We start from the raw sequence: 17,168 nt of genomic DNA on the forward strand, positions 1-17,168 counted from the left end.
TTGCTTGTTGTTAACATTTTGCAATGAACTAGCACATTTTTTTTTGTTTATTCCTTAAACAGCATTGAGTCATTGTCATGAAAATAACATTTATATGGCTGGTATTCCAAATAATAAAAAAAAACTTGAAAGATGGATGAGTCAATAATAAAATACATAATACATAAAATAGATAATAAAATAATAGAAGTTTTCTTTAACGTGCTGCCATAACATCTTTGCTGTTAAAACATCTTATGGTTTATTAATCCAAGATTTAATGGAAAAAATCTACATCTACTGTACTGCTACTACTCTAGCTACGAAAACTCGGTTTATGGCTAAACAAAGTGAACAAATAAATAAATAAATAAAACTATGGTGCCTCGGTCTGACACAACTGTATTTACTCTCAGATCTTCCAGTGGCTAAGGATGTCAAAGGTCATCTAGCCTGAAAGACTAGCCTGCCCGTGAAAGGTCAACACGCCTCCTGCTGTGGGCTCACGTTCTTTGCACACATGGCCTCTTGTATTTTGCGCATTGCAATTGCGCAGAAATATAAAGTGGTTTGAGGAAAATGATTCTCTCTATAATAGATGTAGTGCATTTAAACATATTTTCTTATCTAAAAGCTTGGAATTCGTGGTATTTGCTCTCCTTCCTAACCGAGAGAGAGATGGAATATCGCCACTAGAGGGAGTCATTTATCTCTAACCAGCCCCACTACAGCAAGGACCATCATTCTGTCTGAGTATTTGAGATACTTCTAAGTTACCCAAACTAATCCTAAGAGATGGAAAGTGCATTTTAAAGAACAGAAAAGCAAATCATAATGGGGGAAATAGTGGTCTGATGGAGAATATTTGTTATTTAAGACACCATTTTAGGGGACAGTAAATTACATTTGGTGAATAAAAGTCACTTAAAACAATAGAAACTAAAATATGTAGACAAAGAGACACTTGGAATGTTCTTAAAACTACCTAGAGAGCTGGGCAATAAAGGTCAAGATGCCCAGAAGAAGAATCAATGCCATAAATCAAGGTTTATTTTTCTTCATAATGAATCACATAAGGTGTAAACATCATCAGGAAAGCTGGAGAAAATGAAGTTTGAGTTACACTATTCTGAACTTCCTACATATCCACAGAACACCTTCCCCTTTGCTGCGTGTTCCTAATGCTGAGGTCTGCACCCACTCCTCACAACAGCTGGAAGTGTGATTTGCACGGAGGCAATCTCCACAACAGACTCCCCTCCACATCCTCAGCAGGAAATTACATTTCCCACTCACTCGCCAGAAGAAGAGGTGTGTGTGTGTGCGTGTCACCTGTCTGTGTGCTTAATGTGCGTATGTTCATGTGTAAAAAATGTGTTTTTCCTGAGTGTGTGAGAGTGTGTGTGTGTGTCCCAAGATGGGGGAGGGCTCAGGGAGGTTCTGAGTTGAAGCAGAGTGTCCCCGTGTTTCATATTACAACACAGTGTTGAGGGGAAAAGAAGAGGAGGAGGAAACTGAGCGCTTCTTTTCTTCAGAGGCATTTACGTTTATGGAGGCTGCAGTTGTGGAAAATGAAGATCTCCTCTGTGGTCTTCGCTTTTCTGACTCCAGCAATTTTTGGAGGTAAGACAATGTTATTCTTTAGTAATAGAAGTAGATCTAGTAGAAGTTAAAGGTGGCACTTTGAGAGGGACGTAACATCTGGGGGGGAGGAGGGAGAGCATTGAAGTGATGGAGAAAGTTTCTCTGTTTGGGTTCTTCAGCAGCTCCAAGAATCAACAAGCAATTTTGCAGGGTGTGCTACGACAAATACAGAGTGTAACGGTGTGTTTAAAGTGAAAATCAGAGGATAAAACGTTTAACCTTTCATTTACATCCCCATTGCGGAGCTTCATTAAAAGCCAACGTGAACATGCAGCATTTCTGGGAGTTAAACTAAAGAATAAAGCAAGAAATATTTAAAGTCTACTGGCACCAAATGCCTCTCACTGCTTGAACAATAAGTATATGGGGAAAAAAACATTGTTATAAATAGTTGCATTGTCATTCCACACTTGCAGGGATACAGTTCCTCAATACTTCGCCCACATATTGTGCTGGTTTCCAAAAACAGCAGTTAGGAAACAAAGCTGCTGGATTTTGTGGTCCACATAAAACACATGTACAAAATGACTTCTCAAATGAAATGTGGAGATGTTTATTTTCTTTCCTTTTTTTTATATTTAAAACAGATTTCACTGCATGAAAATGCTCAGATCTAATTGTCCTAAACTGACATTGTTTCAGTCTGAACTCTGGGTTTTACTATCAAATTATAAGCAAGAGAAAGATAGCAACCCATGAAGCCCACTGTGTATAAGAGCCTTTTAAAACAAGTACTTAGTAGATATTGAGACTTAATTTTGTCTACGTCACAGAAAGGTTCCAAGCAGCATGAGGGGTTTAAAGTAACAAAAGAAAACAATATTTAAAAACAGGCCCAGTGTGTTTTACAATTTGAAAACTGATGTATCACCTCAATGTTCAGAATACCACAGTATTATGGTACAAAATAAATTGATTTGTCGATAGATAGATATATGACTGGGCTCACAGAAAAGGAACGCTGGACGGATTTCCTCTCTTCCTAAAGGCTTCCAACAACTTGGTAGAGGAGCAAGAGGTTCCAAGGCGTAGGAAACCAAGGGCATTGACTGCCTCCCTCTTCTCCAGTTATGAGGGGGAAAAACAGTAGAAATTCTGCTTTTCTGCTGTATTATTGTGCTTCTCAGTGACCCTAACATGACCTTTTTGGCTTCCACAGGTCTGTCTCTGGCCATCAATGTTACCATCACCTCCTCCCCCTTCACTGTAGCCGAAGAAGGACAGAACGTCACTCTGTCTTGTGTTGTGTCGCAGCGACGCCGCAACGCTGCTCTGCCGGTGGTCAAGTGGACTTTTCTCCCCGCAGGTATGGACCAGCCAGATGACGAACTCCTCATCGCTCGTGTCAACATGCGAAAGGCACGGTTTTATGGAAACTACACCAAGAGCTTCTCTTGGCCAAAGTTCAAACTGATGGTGGTGAAGCAGGGGAAGATCTTTGACTTGGTCATTTTGAACGTTTCGGAGGACGACCAGGGGCTCTACTTCTGTCGGGTGCAGGAGTTCAAAAAGCACCAGGACCGGTGGAAGGCTTCATCCAATTGCTCCGCTGCTACTGAGCTCAGAGGTAAGGACTTGTGTTTGTGTGTAAGCTCATTTGTTTTGGAGACTCTTGATAATGGGTTGCAAGAGCAGAAGGTCCAGTGAAGAAGCTCAAACTTGATGTGAACTGCTCTTCAGGGGAAAACATTTCAGCCTGTCCCACAGTATAGACCACCCTTGTGATGCACCCCGGCAGTTCAGCTATTCAACCATTCCATCTTTTGTGTACTTAAAGGTTGTGCACACATATTTTGCAAAATGGAGTGGTAGTTTCAAAGTGATACAGGCGCTCCTTAATTGTTCTGGCAGGCATTGGATAGAACACACCTCATGTTATTTTCACTTTGTGTCAAATACACTTCCCGTCTTTAACTACCATTTGGTATTGTATTTGCTGTGGGTCTATGTTCTAAACATCTGCCAATGGAAGCTCTGGCACACTCATGAGTGATGAATGAGGAATCAATAAACCCAAACCAAACTTACAGGAAGACGCCTTGTTGCTAACCAATTGGCTACAGGTGCCCAGAGAGTGACGTTGTTAACTCTGTATTTTACCGGCCAGATGACTTTCATGATCCTGGGTGGAGACTTTACAACTTTTCTGACACCACAACAGAAGTCCAGGCTGGATAAAAGTGAAACAGCAGCTCGTAGCCGATGGTGGTCTTCCCTGTGTGGCTGAAATAACAGTGATAACTAACCATCTCAAAGCAAGACTGAACAAGACTGAAAAACAGGATGTACATTAGAATCAATAAGGACATTAGAATGTTAATGTGAGCTCATTTGAAATGGGGCCTTGAGTTGTGACCAACGTCGTGGTTCATGGCTCAGCCGAGAAAACACTCCGGGGAGAGGAAAATATCATTGGTTTGGAAGTGAAATAAAAGGATCCTACTCTGCAGAATTTTGTGGTTTTAACTGACTTGATGGTTTTGGAGAAAGTGCAGAGGCAGTGTGAGATTTCAAAGCTACTGCTGTGGCACTCCACGGTACACAGAGTGGAATGGATGACACATCTGCTGGTGCCAACTGAAATCTCTTTGCTTTCATGGAGTCAGGCAAGTGCTTCCTGAGCTGTGTCAATTTTTCCAAACATTTAAAATAAAACCAGATTGTCTGCCAGCAGAAATAAGGGGATTCTTTTGGGCTGCTGCTACTGTGCTGTCATTTCTTTGCGACAAGCTTGGACATAGAGTACAGAATCTGATGACCATGATGATGTGTCATATGATGTTTTGACACAGTCATATCTAAACCAGCTAAATCGTCATCCTCAAGAAATCCTAAAAAACATCACGTGAGTGGCTGCATAAATATCATTTTCATTGTTATTGTTTTGATTTATTTATTTAGATTGGGGGGGGCATCAAAGTTGCATGTAAAAAGAAAAAGGAATCAAGAATTGCATGGTGTTTTGTTTTAAAAAAGATACTTAAACATGTTGAACTGTGAATACATGGAAAAGCCTGTATCCATGGCAAACCATTTTTGAAGAGAAATATTCAAGAGGCATAGAAATGGGAAATAGGATAAAAAGGAAACAGGAAGTCAAGTCATTACATAAAGATTACACAAGAGTAGAATAAAACAAGGCATACACCGGTGACTTTGAATTGTATGGAAACAAGAGTGGATAATTTAATATCCCAATATTACATAACATAGACATGTGAGGTTCGATTACAAAATAGGGCACTGCCTCCTCCAGATATAATGTTGCAGTGGAAAGAATTCACTTGAGTTTCTTTTGAAGGTTATTTGGTGAGTTTGGATGACGCCTTGACACTGACCCCAAAAAAGTAGCAAATATCCATGATAATTTAGAAACAACATGCTAACTCTCTCCTCTTTCAGGAAAATCAGTGAAAAAGTAGAAGAGCCGTGTGATGAACCAATACTGCAAACCAAGACACTTCTTTGAAAATCACGATCAGATGTGGAAAAGTTAGCTGAATTTGAGAATCCTGCAACCGTGGAAGGCATTCAGCATGAACCACCTAAGAAGAAGGGTTGGGAAAACATTGGCTGTGACATCTTTGTGTCTCCAGCTGAATCCTCTGAACAGTTGGTGTCAATCACTAGGTGTCGGTTCAGTCGACAACACACAGCTGGTGTCATATGAGATAAAATATAGCAATGAAACGTGATGACAGTTTAAACTCCAGAACTAAGGAGGGCTGTCTGGGACTCACACATGCAAAAGTGGAACGATAGTTTTCCCAGACAGTGGTGTGGGCAGTTAGCTCTCGTCTCCCAGACCAGGAAGTGGAAGAGACTGGGGTTGGGTGATACAAATAAGAAAACTGCCTGCGGACAGATACTGTAAACACCACAGTCCAAGGTGTTATCAAACTGCCGCCCTATTTTTGGCATGGACGCAAATTGCAAAGTCATCAAGAATTTTTTCTAAAAATCCATTTCTGTTTATGCAGGTAGTTCATGTCAATGGACACACAGACAGGCAAGCAATCTGCTGCTGTCTGTGGCTTAAAGTGCAGTTTCATTCAGAAAAAAACTGTCATAGTTGTCAGGGCAATGCGTTTTGTTTTTTTGTTTGTTTGTTTGTTTTTTTATCCTTCATATTAATTATGTGTTGGTTTTGTACCACATTATAAAATCCGAGTCAACAGATTTAATAATATTGTTTGTCATTTAATTTGTTGATTTATCTGTTTATTGTTCTTTGAATTCTGAATCAAAATTATCTTGGTGTTCCATCCGGCATGCGGCAGTATATACATAAAATAATAATAATAATAATAATAATGTAAGGAGGAACAATGTGGAAAATACTAGCCCAAGGAAGAGAGAAGTACAATGTGTAATGTGGAGCACCTCTAGGCTCAGTTCTAGGACCCATAATGGGCATGAATTCTGTCTTAGTGGTGAGGTTTATAGCTGTTAATTATTGTGTAAATTAAAATATATTGAAAATTATCCATGTCATTTTGTCATTTTAAACTTGTGGACTGCCCTCCCTGACAAAGATGCAGGTTGTGCATGAGGCGCCATGGTCTTTGCTGCTTGACTGTTGATCAACTTGAAGTTGATCAAGTCAACGCTCTTTACTTTTCCTGCTGCTGTAGTTTTCAGAGCAGTGACAACCAACTTCAACTAGGAAACCCCTCATGGGGCTGTGCTGCTGAGACACTGGCACTGTGTTCACGTGTGTGTGTGTGCCTTACACCAGCGGGATTCTTGTGGTGGGACATTAGGTGACCAGGTGTTTCCACATTCTCTCACACAAAACCCTGTTCAGTTTTGCAGGTTAGGTGCCTGTACCATAATAAACTTCATCAGCTGACTCAGAGGGTTTGGCAGAATGAACACCTTACTTTAAACAAACTTTGAGGCTTTTCTACCAGCACATTTAACTCAACAGGAGGGCAGCTCCTGGTTGTGGCAAGAATGTAAATATAGGAGTGGATGGGGTGCTCTAAATAAAGTTTGAAAATGTGTGAAAATAGACGGAAAAGGGTTGATGGTAAGAATAGCAGGACCGGAACTCAAACTCCCTCCATGCTCAGTAGAGTAGTGATATTCATCTTCGGTCGACACAGAAGAGTCAGTGGGACAGTTGGCGGTGGAAAAACAGAGTCATTATGGATTCACAGAGTTGTTTTGTTCAAGATTTTGTCAGTCTGAAACCGCAAGGCAGGAAATAGAGAGTGCATTTCATTGCGACTGAATGTGAAAGCTACAGATGAACAAAATGCTGTTTGTTGTATTCAGTTCAGTTGATTCTTCCTGATGCTCCTCCACAGTCGACTACTGCAGTACTTTAATGCAGTAGTTTGTGTACATTGGGAATCAATGTACAGATGTAAATGAGGTATAAATAAAATATATATTATATTTTTATTCTGGGTGACATATTATTGTTTTATAAATTTCTCTTTATTGATATACTTTTATAAATATCACTTTCACTCAAAAGAACACACATCTGTCTGTCTGATGTACTGCAAGTGGTGAGACCAAAACGTCACTCAGCCCATTTAGAATATTACAAAGTCAGAGGGAGCATGAAGGAGGAAGTCAAAGAGTAAATATAGCTCATTGCTCATTGCCAGTGACACAAAAAAATCACTAGTTGAGTGAAATATTTTGGGACACTGACGGCTGTTACTCTGCCACTTCCTATTTCCGTGACTGGTTGGGTCCGAGTGGGTGGGGAAGAAGAGACACATGTGTGCTTCCTTTAGCAGCTGGTCAGAGCTGGGTCACCTGGCAGGAGGGTGTATACTGCTAAAATAGGGATCCCAACTCAAGGCCTGCACGCCACATCCCACCCACAATATAATGATATATGATGGCAAAACTTCAGTATGTCAATGACCTGCCCTTCAAAAGGTCACCCACCACAATGTACTGCAACAGTTGAAGCTCCGCAGCAACAACAACTAATGATATATGATGAAAGAATTCCTGCTTAAACATGAGTATAGTCCATGCTCTGTTCAAAAAACTCCATGTGGCTTCAGTACAACTTGAACTTCTTCTCTTTCATTGTCTAGTTCATGTGCCGCCGCCCACCACGTCTAAAGAAAGCCTGTGGAGCTTGTTTGAAGGTGGGTTCACTCCTTTCCACTCTGTCGTTTGTGGTGAACTTGCACGGTTTGACCTTGCTGAGCAAAAATAGACCCAAACCAAGAATGCACTGCTATTTCAGGGATAAACAAAACATTTTTTTTTGTGTTTTCTGAAGGACAGTGGAGGTCATGAGGCGGATGTGGTGCTGGACTGACGTTTGTGTCTGTCCTGTTTTTCAGATGTGTATATTTGTGCCGTGCTGATCTGCTCCGTGGGTCTGGTGTGTATGTGTCTGTTCACCGTGACTGTCACCTGCCAGTACATCCAGAGGAAGCACAGGTTAAAAGGTAGCAGACAGCGACACTATATTTTATGTTCTTTTTTTATTGATCTGTTATTATTTTCATTTGTCTCTTTTCAGAAAATTATCACCTGGTCAAAAGTCCTCAGAACAGGTATGAATTTCAACTACATTTAAAATATCAACATGAACAGTAGAATTTTTCTTTGGCACATGGAGCCTAGTTTCAGACCAAAACCTCACATAATGAAAAGTGTGAAACCATGCTGTTGCAGCTCAGGGGAAACAGTCACCAGTGTGGTCAGTGTGTCACCTGCTCTGCCTAAAAAAGAGAGGCGATACAGGAAGAAAAGGAGCAAAGACTACCGAGAGGAGACGCCACCAGAAGTACCTGCAAAAGGTAACAAACCTATTTGCTCCTTCTATACAGAAAAGTATTGAGAATTTTTCTGTTTTTGATGTTGATGTCATTGCAGCTCCAATTGGGGACAAAACACATAAACCAAAGCTATTAAAACCACAAAGGAAGTTAATATTGGTAAGTACATTGTGTATGTTTTCAAAGCAAGACATCACCAACAGATACACATTATGTATATATATATATATATATATATATATATATATATATATATATATATATATATATATATATATATATATATATATATATATATATATATATATATATATATATATATCCCCTGGTCAAAAGTCATATATATATATATATATATATATATATATATATATATATATATAAATAAACAAAACTAAGTAAGTACACTACTTATAGACCACAGTTAAAACATGTTTTACAAGCCACTAAATAATCTGCAACCAGACAAATATGTGACAAAACATCCCCTAAACGTTCCTTCCATAGAGAAGAATCATAGTAATCTTTAACTCCAGGCCGCAGAGTGAATGTAGGGCATCCTCTGTGCTGTAATGAACCTGAGAGAGCTCACATAAAAACCTCTCCTCAGGCTTCCTGATTATTTTCTCACCACTGATCCCACATCCTCCTGTGCTACGCCCCACCCTCTTCTCCTCCTCTTCTGAATCCACAGCCAAAGATCGTGGAGGAAAACCTGACCTACGCAGAACTGGATCTGGTGAAGCCACTTCCAGAGAGCAAGACGTCGCGGAGTGGCACCGTCTACGCTCAGATACTGTTCGGGGAGCAGCAGCTATGAGAGGCGGATAACTCATGCTTTTTGTAAATTACTATTTTTAATTTAAAGTTTGTGTTTATGGCCTGACAGAGACAGATGAGTCACATGATGTATAGATAATATGATGGCACACAAACTTTAGTGGAAGACATTTCAATGTGATCTGGTTTCACACTTATTTCAATAGCAAATGCAAGTGTTTATGTCACCTGAAATAGAGCCAAGTAAAGGTGGCAGTAGTTGCCAAGGATGCATTAGTGGTGTAATAATGCATTGGCAATAATAATGCATTAATAAATAAAAGGAAAAAACAATTGAATTTACAATGAGGAACATCTGCCCAGTTTGACCAGGACGTCCTCGTCCCTTCCTTGACGAAGGAGGCATCAGAGATACTTAGACCGGGCATGGAGTCTGATATTGCCCATCTCCGGTGGCATATAAGCTTTGCCTTAATGTGGCACTGATGCTTTGTTGTATCAAGAAGATTTTTTCTGAATGATAAAATTCCTTTTGTGTAGTAAATAAATCAGATAATATCCTTGGATCTGTCTCACAACATCTGTGCTGTTTGTTTTACTCTCAGTTTACCCAGTAGATATTGTGGTAGCCATTAGCCCCGACCTCCCCCTGAGGCATGTATATGTGACCCCGCGCCTGCTTTCATCTGGCGCCAGCCACAGTTTCACAGGCTGTTAAAGGCACAAAAAAGAGTTTGCTAAAGTGCAGCTTGTGTAAGCATTGCTAGTACATAGAGGATATACAATCAGACTTTTGTTTGGAACACTTCAGAGGAAGGGGACTTGCTGGTCACCTCTTATCTACATGAGGTCATGTGACATGAGGTGGAAGAATGCTGTAATGTTGTGCTCAGAGAGCCACATGAGTGGGAGGTACATTAAAATAAAACGTCACTATTTTCTCTGTAAATAGTCCCCAAATTTAGGTTTAACTCAAAGCGCAATTTATTCTATAACTACTGACCAAACTTTAAAAAAAAAACTCTGGTCAAACAAAGGGAGTCTGGAGAAAAGAGAAGATCACTATCAAGGAAACAAAATGAGAGTGTTGTTGGGCGTATCATGAAATACAAGAGATAAAACATGGATCATAAATGGAAAAAGATGAAAAAGGAATGAATTACAGATAAATAACAAATAATTGAATTACAAGTCATTTTTGGATGAGTAAAAATGTTATTAAACGCTTTGATACAATGAGAAACGTAATATTAGATATTATATTTGTTGGTTAAGATAATTACTTCATCGCAAAACATTTAAATTTACATGCAATATGAATCACCAGAACATTTTTGCATGCCTTGCAACATGGTTTTTATATAGATTTCTAAACCTAAAACATGTTTTTCAAATGAAACAGAAACAATAAGATTTGTAATATAAGATGATAATGAAACCAATTCTCCAGGGAGTAAAGAGAAATAGAATGTAACCTTTGTTGTTGCAGCACATGCATTGACATTGTTTCAGTCAATGGATCAAAAAACAGGTTATGAAGTTACAAAACTTTACTTATTTCTACGAATGTTTTATGGTTGTTCTCATTTGTTGAATTGTGCGCCAGCAGCAGGAGAGTCTTCGTGTCTCTTTTCTTTTCTTTTAGAGCTCAAAATTGAATGTTTTGTTTTTTTCAAACAGTGAACTTGAGACCCAGACTCCAAGGCACCAGATTACTTCCCTCCCCCCGAAACACTCCCACTATCTAATGTATACTTGCGCCCCACTCTGGTGCCAGATTCCCTCTCTGATCACCAAACTCAGACAGATTCCTGCTGGGGATTATTTTTAGTGCAGCTGATAAGAAGGTGGTGAGACAAGTCACAGTCCAGCATTTTTTATACAGTGTATAGTAGTCACTCAGGACATGACAAGTACGTTCACTCTAACCATCCTACATGAACCCCAAGTGACCTGACACATCGGAATTCAACCTTGTGTGATATCACATACGAAATTCACCGTTCGGTGGTAGCAGTACCATTTTAAAAATGTCTTGAAAACTGTGAAATGTGAAGTTCTTTCCAGTCCACAACACTCTAATGGGGATTGACTAACTCGAACCATGTGTGTAACACCTCCCTCCCCTCCACCTCTTCTTTCCCCTCTCTCCTCCTCTACCGCTGTCGTCAAGTCTCAGCTTTTGACAGTCATCCACTCCCGCTTGCTTTGTGTACTTTTGAACAAAATAAAAAAAGACTGTCAATATGAAAGGGGATCAACATGGTTGTACAGTGTACTAATGGAATGCCATTATCATCCATATTACGTTATTTTAGAACTGTATACCAAACTAACGGTCGCCCCTCGGGTCACATGGTGCCCTTGGAGTAGCTCGCTGTTCCAAAAAGGTCAGTGACCCATGTTCTGGACGTTCACCTGGAACTAGGGGTGGCTCGATACCTTTCGATCAAAAGGACCAGTCGACACTGATCCTGATCTGACACCGACACACTGACACACATCTGACTGACACTGATCCTACCTTCTACTTGACACACAAACACTTGTTGATGTTTGTGGATGAGAACAACACACCACTGAATCCATGCTCAAGTAAAACATGACAAATATGTCAAAATATTTAAACAAACAAAACAAATATAAAAAGCTATACGCCTTATCCAATGTACCATTGAAAAAACAAGACATCGCAGTGTGTCAAGTGAAACTGAGGATATTGGATCAAAGGGTTCTTGAAAAAATAAAATCTGATATCTGAGCCAATCATTTTGGCCTGGATCAAACCTGACAATCATCCTTATCTGGAATATTGTAAAAAAAACAAGTTTCCATAGACTGAAGAATTGAATGCTTATCTGGGAATGAGGCTGTGAAATTCGCATTAAAAATATGACATGACATAAAATGAAACTTTTGACAGCCCAAACATATCATATACTAGATTTAAATATAAAATAGCAGAAAATATCTGGTTTTAAGTAACAACTAGAGCTTGTTACTAAAAACAAGATCTATTTTTATTTCATGTTAGGGTTTCCTGTCTATTGAAAAGAAAGGCAAGGTTTTATTTCATTCAATAGAATCGTTGCACAATAGAACTGATGTTTAAAACAAGATGATTTAACAGAAACCCAAGGGTTTCTTTTGTCTTGTTAAGAACCATATAGTTTGCAGTGTGAACATGTCATTGAAATACTTTCATGACTTTTCAAGTTATTTTGCTACCAGCCAGAAAGACAACCATCAGTGACAATGTACTTTTGCAGCAAAATCCGCCTCCACTCCGGGCCTCCTCCTGTGCCGTCCATTCTGAATTGAGAACAGGTGTGACAGTCATCTGTCCTGGGCATGGCTAGAGAAATTACACTCAGGTGTGAGGAACCAGTTTTGTGACAACAGACTTGTCATATAGTTCAGCGTGTTTGATGATCTGAAACATTTTAGAAGAACAAACATATAAAATAAATGGGAAAGGAAAAGGAAAGGGAAACACTTTTTCATATCACTGTCGCCAAATGTAGGTCAAAATAGCATCTAAATGTGGACTATTTGTCAAGAGGCAGCAGGAATTTGGAGGTTTAAATGTGGTTATTGCTGCACATGGATCAGTAAGCAGCCGCAGCAATTACTGGTCCAGGAAGAAAATAACATGTTTCACAGATGCTTGAAAAAACCAACACGTCACTGGTAAAACATACAGTAGAAACAAGCCCATTGTTAAAACTCAGCATGTCTTAACGCCGCTTTAGTCTCTGCACGACACGAGAACATGCTTGGAAATACAAAGTACACTGTTCACAAATACCACTTCCTGCTGTCTGGAGAGTCACACGTAGCTGATGCAGACCAAACAGACAGTAATGAAAGACCTGTGTGAGTTGAAATCATAGACATGAGGGATTTCACAACCTGAGACACTGTGGTAATCCTAACACTGTCGTGACACATGCTTCTATGAGTCATCAGCGCAGGATTTGTGATGAAGCTGGCTCACAATGTCGGCACCTGTGTGTCCTCCTCAGTGGGTTCGTTGGGAGTGATGAAGGAGTGAAGGAAAAGATCTTTGGACTTTGGCTCATGTCCAAATTCTAGCAATTGAAAGAAAAAAAATGACTTTTAGAGTCGAAATGCTTTTCACGCGCAGCAGTATGCACGTGCTGCTGCTCTTAGCCCCATTTATGCTCCCTTTATGTACGGAATTGTCCCTATTCGTTCATGTGCTGATGAACGGAGCCATGTGTTCTTTACGTTGGTACTGCTGGTCACCAATATATCCACTAGGTGGGGCAGTCAAAAGTCAATAGTTTATGTCAATGATAAACTCCAAAACAGAGTTGTAGGAGGCAGCAGCCAGTGGGGTCTTCTTCGTGTCTCATTTGAGCTACGTATCAGGTAGTCACAGCAACACTGCTCCCCTTGGATATAAGCTTTGCAGAAACGTGCAGAAATACGAACGAAAAGAATGCACAGGATGGACATAAGGCTCCATATGTATTCGGATCCGTACGTAACAGGATGAGGATAAATGGGACCTCTGTCTCTTACAAGGTGGAATGTGAGAAAATCTTTAACCATTGCAGCAAGTAATAGGACAAATGACTTTCCTTTTCGTGGCAAGACACAGGCTCAGTGACATCCAATGCACTGTGTCCTCCCGAGTTTGGCGACAGAAAATGGTCCTCACAATCAGATTCCGTCTTCCGATCCAAAATATTAAAGAGCTTTGTGTCCTCCAGCTTGTCTGAGAGAGATTGATATGTTTGGGGTGGACTGAAGCTGCTTGGCAGAGGTTAGCACTCTCTGAGTGCTTTTCTACTTATAGTTGTTTTCATTGGCATTTACCTGTCTCTAGACAATGGAACGAGGAAAAGGTGAACAAACTTTGGTGGTGTGCCAAATTACAGTTCCCCAAATCCAGGTGTAACGCTCTCCATTGCTGTGCAGCTTCCTATTTCTGGCACCCACAGCGTGTATTGTACAAGTTAGTTCCAGACGGATACTGCCCCCTGCTCATTGCTATCATTGACATTCCAAATACTAAGACTGTCTCAACCAACGATATAGATAAAATGTAGCATATGGTTATCTATTTCATACATTGTTCCACTATGAGCTACAGGGTAGTTTCCACGTTGGACTTCGAGCTAATTGTCAGTTTCAATTTTAAAACGCGGCACAAACCAGGATTGAAGTCCGGGACACAGAAAGATTGCAAACAAGCAGACGTTGAAGGCGTAACACATGGAATCCACCGCAAGGTAACAAACCAACTACTCGCATGTCTACACGTCATGTGATACGCATGTATACACACTTGAGTGTGTTTGACTGAACACGCTTGCTGCTACAGTTGAAGCCTTTAACCACAGGACGGGCAGAGCAGCAGCACAGTGCAGAACTAATCGAAACCAGCTTGCATCCGAATCAGACCTGATGACATCATTCTACACCGCGACTTACAAGATTAGATGGAAGTAAAAAGAACAGTGCGGGGCTGAGGACAATGATGTCATGATCGACTCCGTGGCTAAGTAAAAGTTGATATATTCACATGTCATTTGTAAAAGTTTCAATTCACCGACATGGAGAGGGAAGGAAGAGGATAGACTGGACATTCTATGTTTTTAGCTGGAGGGACCAGGAGAAAAAACAGGATAAAGACAACCAATGAGGTTTAAGGATGTGGGGAAAGAGTGAAAGAGTACCTCAAGAGGACTATTGACTGAGAAGAAAGCTCAGGATTCAGGCTGACTCTATTAGGCATGAAAACCATTATATAGTCAGGCAATAGCTTATTTTACTTACCAGTCTCAGCTGAGGCTGGTTCAGTTGACCAAACCGATCAATTGTTTTCATCATTCTAGTTGCTGATGCACTGAGATGGTTTGGACATGTACAGAGGAGAGAGAGCCAGTACATTGGTAGGAAGATGCTGAGGTTGGAACTGCCAGGCAGAAGGTGGAGAGGAAGGCCAAAGAGATTGATGGAGGTTGTGAAGGAGGACATGAGGTTTGTAGGTTTGAGAGGACAGGGTGAGATGGAGGAGGATGATCTGCTGTGGCCACCCCTGAAGGGAGAATCTTAAAGAAAAAGAAGAGAGTTGCTGATGCAGTTTACATTCCTTCCATCCGTCATGATGTGTTGTGAATAACATGAGTTCCCTTCTTCTTCATGTAGAGGTACTGCTCAGGGGGCAGACCTGTGTTTTCTGTCGGTGGTGCTACATGTTATTCTCTGTGGCAGACAGACATATAAGAGAACAGTGACGCTCAGCTCAGCTGCTGTAGAAGACAGGAAAGGAGGAAATGAGCCAAAGAAAGAGAGGAAATCCCTGTTGACAAGTTAATGCGTGAAAATGAACGATAACTGGGTCCGTCCTAAAACCATCACCTCCTGTTTTTGTTTCTGTCATGGAATGATTGTAATTAAAAATGATAGTATGTTGTGTCGTTACATTTTGTATTAAAACATTGTAAACGTTGCAAAACATAGTATTTCCTTACAAAATGGCAGAAAAATGGCTATAGCCAAGAAAAGAAAGGCCAGAAAAAAGAGAAGCCATCATGAAAAACATTATTATTGAAGCTGTGGTTTCTTTGGATTCGAAGATTTTTAAGATTTCATGTTATAAAACTCTAGCACCACTAGTTGTCAATGTGTGCACGTCTCTGTCTCTTTAATCCCAAAGATGGAGATTTAAGATTCCTCCACATTGATGGTGTTTTTAGTGCGTTAATTGTATTTGCCTATCAATATTGGTGTAGTGGTTGGTTGTGTACTACTTGTGTTACTGATAATGAATGCATTATTGTTGGCTTTTTTGTTTTATTATTATTATTATTATTAGATTACGTTAGATGGCCTTTATTGTCCCACAGTAGGGAAATTATTATTATTATTATTATTATTAGATTACGTTAGATGGCCTTTATTGTCCCACAGTAGAGAAATTATTATTATTATTATTATTATTAGATTACGTTAGATGGCCTTTATTGTCCCACAGTAGAGAAATTATTATTATTATTATTATTATTAGATTACGTTAGATGGCCTTTATTGTCCCACAGTAGAGACATTATTATTATTATTATTATTATTATTATTATTATTATTAGATTACGTTATATGGCCTTTATTGTCCCACAGTAGAGACATTATTGTTATTATTATTATTATTATTATTATTATTATTATTAGATTACGTTATATGGCCTTTATTGTCCCACAGTAGAGACATTATTATTATTATTATTATTATTAGATTACGTTAGATGGCCTTTATTGTCCCACAGTAGTGAAATTATCATTATTATTATTATTATTATTATTATTATTATTATTATTATTATTATTGGATTAGTAGTAGGAATAGGAGCATATCAAAATTAATCAAAACCACCATTATACATTTCCACTTAAGCGCAAATGTTTCGTTGGTCCAGTGTTATTAAATATTAATCAGATATCACCTTCGCACGCATCTAGAAAATGAATTGAAGTTTGCACATTTTACATATATAAGCAGACAGCTTCCTCTAGTGAGGCCAAAGTGCAACTGCATACCATCCACTTCACACGTTGCAAATGCGGTACGGGCGCGCGTATTTCTCTATTTCTTTGTGTAACACTATAATTTTAGGGATTGTCAACGGTCAATTTTTGTACAAGTAAAATAATATATACAAGTTACATTTTCTACTGTTATATATATAAAATATGTACTTATTGTATAATTGTCGCACCTGCTCTCAATTGTGAATTTTCTGTTTTATTTTTGTCATAAAAGTGGTAGTAGCCTTTTATTTATTCATTCTCTTGTTTTGCTTGTCATATTTCAATGTCAGTTTAACCAAGCACCGACTCGGTCATGTCCTGGTCTGGTCTGTGGCAGACCTCGATCTAACCATAGTTTTCTTATAAAGTCAACCTTAAAATGCTGCAACAAAGTGAGGCCATTGTCAAAGCAACAAACCCCAATATCAAAGAACTTAAGTGACC

The 17,168-nt window shown here is 39.5% G+C and overlaps 1 protein-coding gene across 1 annotated transcript; it reads left to right on the forward strand.

Annotated features, from left to right (window-relative positions):
* The first annotated feature begins 1,472 nt into the window (after nt 1–1,472).
* Nucleotides 1,473–9,653, forward strand: vstm4b (V-set and transmembrane domain containing 4b). Its single transcript, XM_053848002.1, has 8 exons — nt 1,473–1,602; nt 2,783–3,190; nt 7,689–7,742; nt 7,944–8,051; nt 8,126–8,159; nt 8,281–8,405; nt 8,482–8,543; nt 9,079–9,653. The coding sequence occupies exons 1-8, from the start codon at nt 1,551–1,553 to the stop codon at nt 9,202–9,204; spliced, it is 969 nt and encodes a 322-aa protein (XP_053703977.1). The 5' UTR covers nt 1,473–1,550; the 3' UTR covers nt 9,205–9,653.
* The last annotated feature ends 7,515 nt before the right edge of the window (nt 9,654–17,168 follow it).

The sequence above is a fragment of the Synchiropus splendidus genome, chromosome 1 (genome assembly GCF_027744825.2).
Source record: "Synchiropus splendidus isolate RoL2022-P1 chromosome 1, RoL_Sspl_1.0, whole genome shotgun sequence".
NCBI classification, from domain to species: Eukaryota; Metazoa; Chordata; class Actinopteri; order Syngnathiformes; family Callionymidae; genus Synchiropus; species Synchiropus splendidus.

Excerpts from the sequence above, each read along its gene's own strand:
- vstm4b (XM_053848002.1), top strand. The coding sequence starts at position 1,551 with ATGAAGATCTCCTCTGTGGTCTTCGCTTTTCTGACTCCAGCAATTTTT. Across the intron at positions 7,743-7,943 it reads CCTGTGGAGCTTGTTTGAAG|ATGTGTATATTTGTGCCGTG; the intron begins GTGGGTTCACTC and ends CCTGTTTTTCAG. Across the intron at positions 8,406-8,481 it reads ACCAGAAGTACCTGCAAAAG|CTCCAATTGGGGACAAAACA; the intron begins GTAACAAACCTA and ends ATGTCATTGCAG.